Here is a 2,481-nt window from a genome sequence, read left to right on the forward strand (position 1 = left end):
GATTTTGGGGCCAGCAGGGGCGATTTTGGGTGAAAACCCGGCGATTTCGGGGCCGCCCGCACTCACTCTGGTCCTGGTTGAAGCGCAGACTGTTGACCCCGCGGCCCTGCGCCATGGCGGCGGGCGGGCACGGGGGGGGGCTGTCCCCGAGACCCCCCGACCCAATCTGTCCTTTTTTGGGGTCTTTTGGGGCTTCTTCACCCCTCCGGAGCTCTCCGGTCCCGGTTACACCATAGAGTCCCTGCTAGACGACGCGGCTAGAGAAAACTTCCTGTCAGCTGGAGGATGACTTCCGGCAAAGCAACACCAACTGGCCGCCATATTTGGAAAGCCGGAAGTGAGGCTGCGTCACCCTAGCAACGCTCCAGAAGAGAGGGAAAAGAGGGGGGGGACCAATAAGTAGAACGACATCTCCATAGCAACGCGACGGAAGTGAGAAACGGCAGCCCATAGCAACACGCAAGAACAACCGGAAGTGAGTTGATTTCTCCATAGCAACTTATCGCTTAGACCGGAAATGAGGTGGCATCTACCTAACAAAGTTCCGGCACCGGAAAGAGGTCCGTTTTCCTTAGCAACGTGCCGGAAGTGAAATGCAGCGACCCTAGTAACGCACCGGAAGTGAAGCGTTTGGGATCTGGGGACAAAAAGTGGCATTTTTGGGGTCAGAAAAGGTGATTTGAGGACTAAGAAGAGCAATTTCGGGGTCAGAAGTGACGAATTTTGTACAAAAAGTGACAGTTTCTGAGTGAGACATGATTTTGGGACTAAAAAGGGCCACTTTAGGGTGAAGTGATTTTGGGGTCAGAAAAGGTGATTTTGGGACAAGAAGGGGCAATTCTGGAGTCAGAGAAAGCAAATTGGGGACTAAAAAGTGCGATTTTGAGGTCAAACGGGGCGATTTGATGTCAAAAAAAGTGGCTTTGGGGTCAGAGAAAGCGACTTGTGGACTAAGAAGGGCCATTTTGAGGTCAGAAAGGGTGATTTTGGGGTCAGACTGATTTTCAGACAGAATGCAGTGGTTTTGGGGTCAGAGAAGGTGATTTTTGGACTAAACCGGGCAATTTGGGGACTGAAAAAGGTCATTTTGGGAGTGAAAAGAGCAGTTTTGTGGTCAGAAGCAGCGATTTTGGGGCTCAAAGAGGCGATTCGCACACACAAAAAGCCATTTTGGGGCCTGAAGGCGCCGTTTTCTCCAATCCCAACCGTGGGGACGCCGCTTTATTTCCACGGCGTGGATTTTGGGGTGAAAAGAGGCGATTTTGGGGCTCCGTCAGTCGTCGTCCTCCCCCCCCAGGTAATGGCAGAGGGAGTCGTAGCCCAGCTCCAGGACCCCCCCCCGCCAGCTGCACCACCGCCCTCCCGCGCTCGGGGTCGCGCTCCAGGATGCGGCCCACCTGCAAAACGGGGCGAAACAAAGCCAATTTGGGGTCATTCGGGGGTGAGGAGGGTAATTAGGGGTAATGATGGATTAATTAATGAGGTACCTGGCCGCGCTGCTCGCCCAGCACCACCATCACGCGGTCGTTGGGGCCGCGAGGGATCACCGTCTCCAGCATCTCCTCCTGCAGCCCTGGGCGGGGGATAATTTGGGGGGGAATTGGGGTTTTTTTGGGGGGAGAGGGAATAATTGGGGGGAGGAATTTGGGGGTTTTTCTGGGTGGTTTTTTTTTTTGCTGGAGGGGGCGTTGGGGGGTTTCGAGGGAGGGGGGAGGTTGGGGGTCGTTGGGGGAAAGTTTGGGGTTTGGGAATTGGGGGGCCCGTTTTTTGAGGGTTTCTTTCTGATGGTTTTGGGGGTTTCTGTTGGGTGTGGGTTTGGTGGCGTGTTGGGCTGTTATCAGTCCAGGTGCAGTGGGGGTGTTGCTGGGGGGTTATTGCCTTGTTACTGGGGTGTTGTGGGGCTGCTGTTGGGGTGTTGTAGGAGTGCTGTTAGGGTGCTGTCGGGTGTTGTTGTGGTGTTACTGGGGTGTCGTGGGGCTGTTAGTGGGCTGTTGTGGCGGTGCTCCCACACTCACCCTCCACCAGGCGGCCATCGTCGGTGCGACACACGCAGCTGTCTGCGGACAGGAGATCCTCCACCTGCATCTGTGGGGCGGGGGTGGGTCGGGTCGGGGGGGGCTGCCCCACATGAAGCACTTATGGGGCACAGGGACCCCCATCCTGCCCCACGAAACCACTTATGGGGCACAACGAGCCACTTATGGGGCACAGGGACTCTCATCCTGCCCCACAAAACCACTTATGGGGCCCAAATCCCTACTTATGGGATACAGACCCCCACTTATGGGGCACAGATCTCCACTTCTGGGACACAAATCCGCACTTATGGGATACAGACCCCCCACTTATGGGGCACAGAACCCCCCATCCCACCCCACAGAACCCCTTGTGGGCGCAGACCCCCCCACCTTGCAGTTGTAGAAGCGGCCCCCCCGGAAGCCGCGATCGACACATCGCACCCTCAGATCCCTCCGCAGCCAA

The 2,481-nt window shown here is 56.4% G+C and overlaps 1 protein-coding gene across 1 annotated transcript; it reads right to left on the minus strand.

Moving 5' to 3' along the window:
* Nucleotides 1-39: 39 nt before the first annotated feature.
* Nucleotides 40-2,475, minus strand: GPKOW (G-patch domain and KOW motifs). The gene is made up of 4 exons (XM_010728019.3): nucleotides 2,409-2,475; nucleotides 2,016-2,085; nucleotides 1,488-1,573; nucleotides 40-1,397 (listed from the first exon to the last, which is right to left on the minus strand). Exons 2-4 carry the CDS (start codon nucleotides 2,083-2,085, stop codon nucleotides 1,137-1,139), a joined length of 417 nt encoding a protein of 138 aa, XP_010726321.1. The 5' UTR covers nucleotides 2,409-2,475; the 3' UTR covers nucleotides 40-1,136.
* Between the last annotated feature and the right edge of the window lie 6 nt (nucleotides 2,476-2,481).

The sequence above is a fragment of the Meleagris gallopavo genome, unplaced genomic scaffold (genome assembly GCF_000146605.3).
Source record: "Meleagris gallopavo isolate NT-WF06-2002-E0010 breed Aviagen turkey brand Nicholas breeding stock unplaced genomic scaffold, Turkey_5.1 ChrUn_random_7180001951778, whole genome shotgun sequence".
In the NCBI taxonomy this organism is placed as follows: Eukaryota; Metazoa; Chordata; class Aves; order Galliformes; family Phasianidae; genus Meleagris; species Meleagris gallopavo.

What these genes read in the sequence shown, in the direction of transcription:
- GPKOW (XM_010728019.3), bottom strand. Translation starts at nt 2,085, where the DNA reads ATGCAGGTGGAGGATCTCCTGTCCGCAGACAGCTGCGTGTGTCGCACC. An exon ending in CGATGGCCGCCTGGTGGAGG is followed by an intron (nt 1,574 to 2,015) that starts GTGAGTGTGGGA and finishes TCCCCCGCCCAG; the next exon opens with GGCTGCAGGAGGAGATGCTG. An exon ending in TGGGCGAGCAGCGCGGCCAG is followed by an intron (nt 1,398 to 1,487) that starts GTACCTCATTAA and finishes CCCGTTTTGCAG; the next exon opens with GTGGGCCGCATCCTGGAGCG.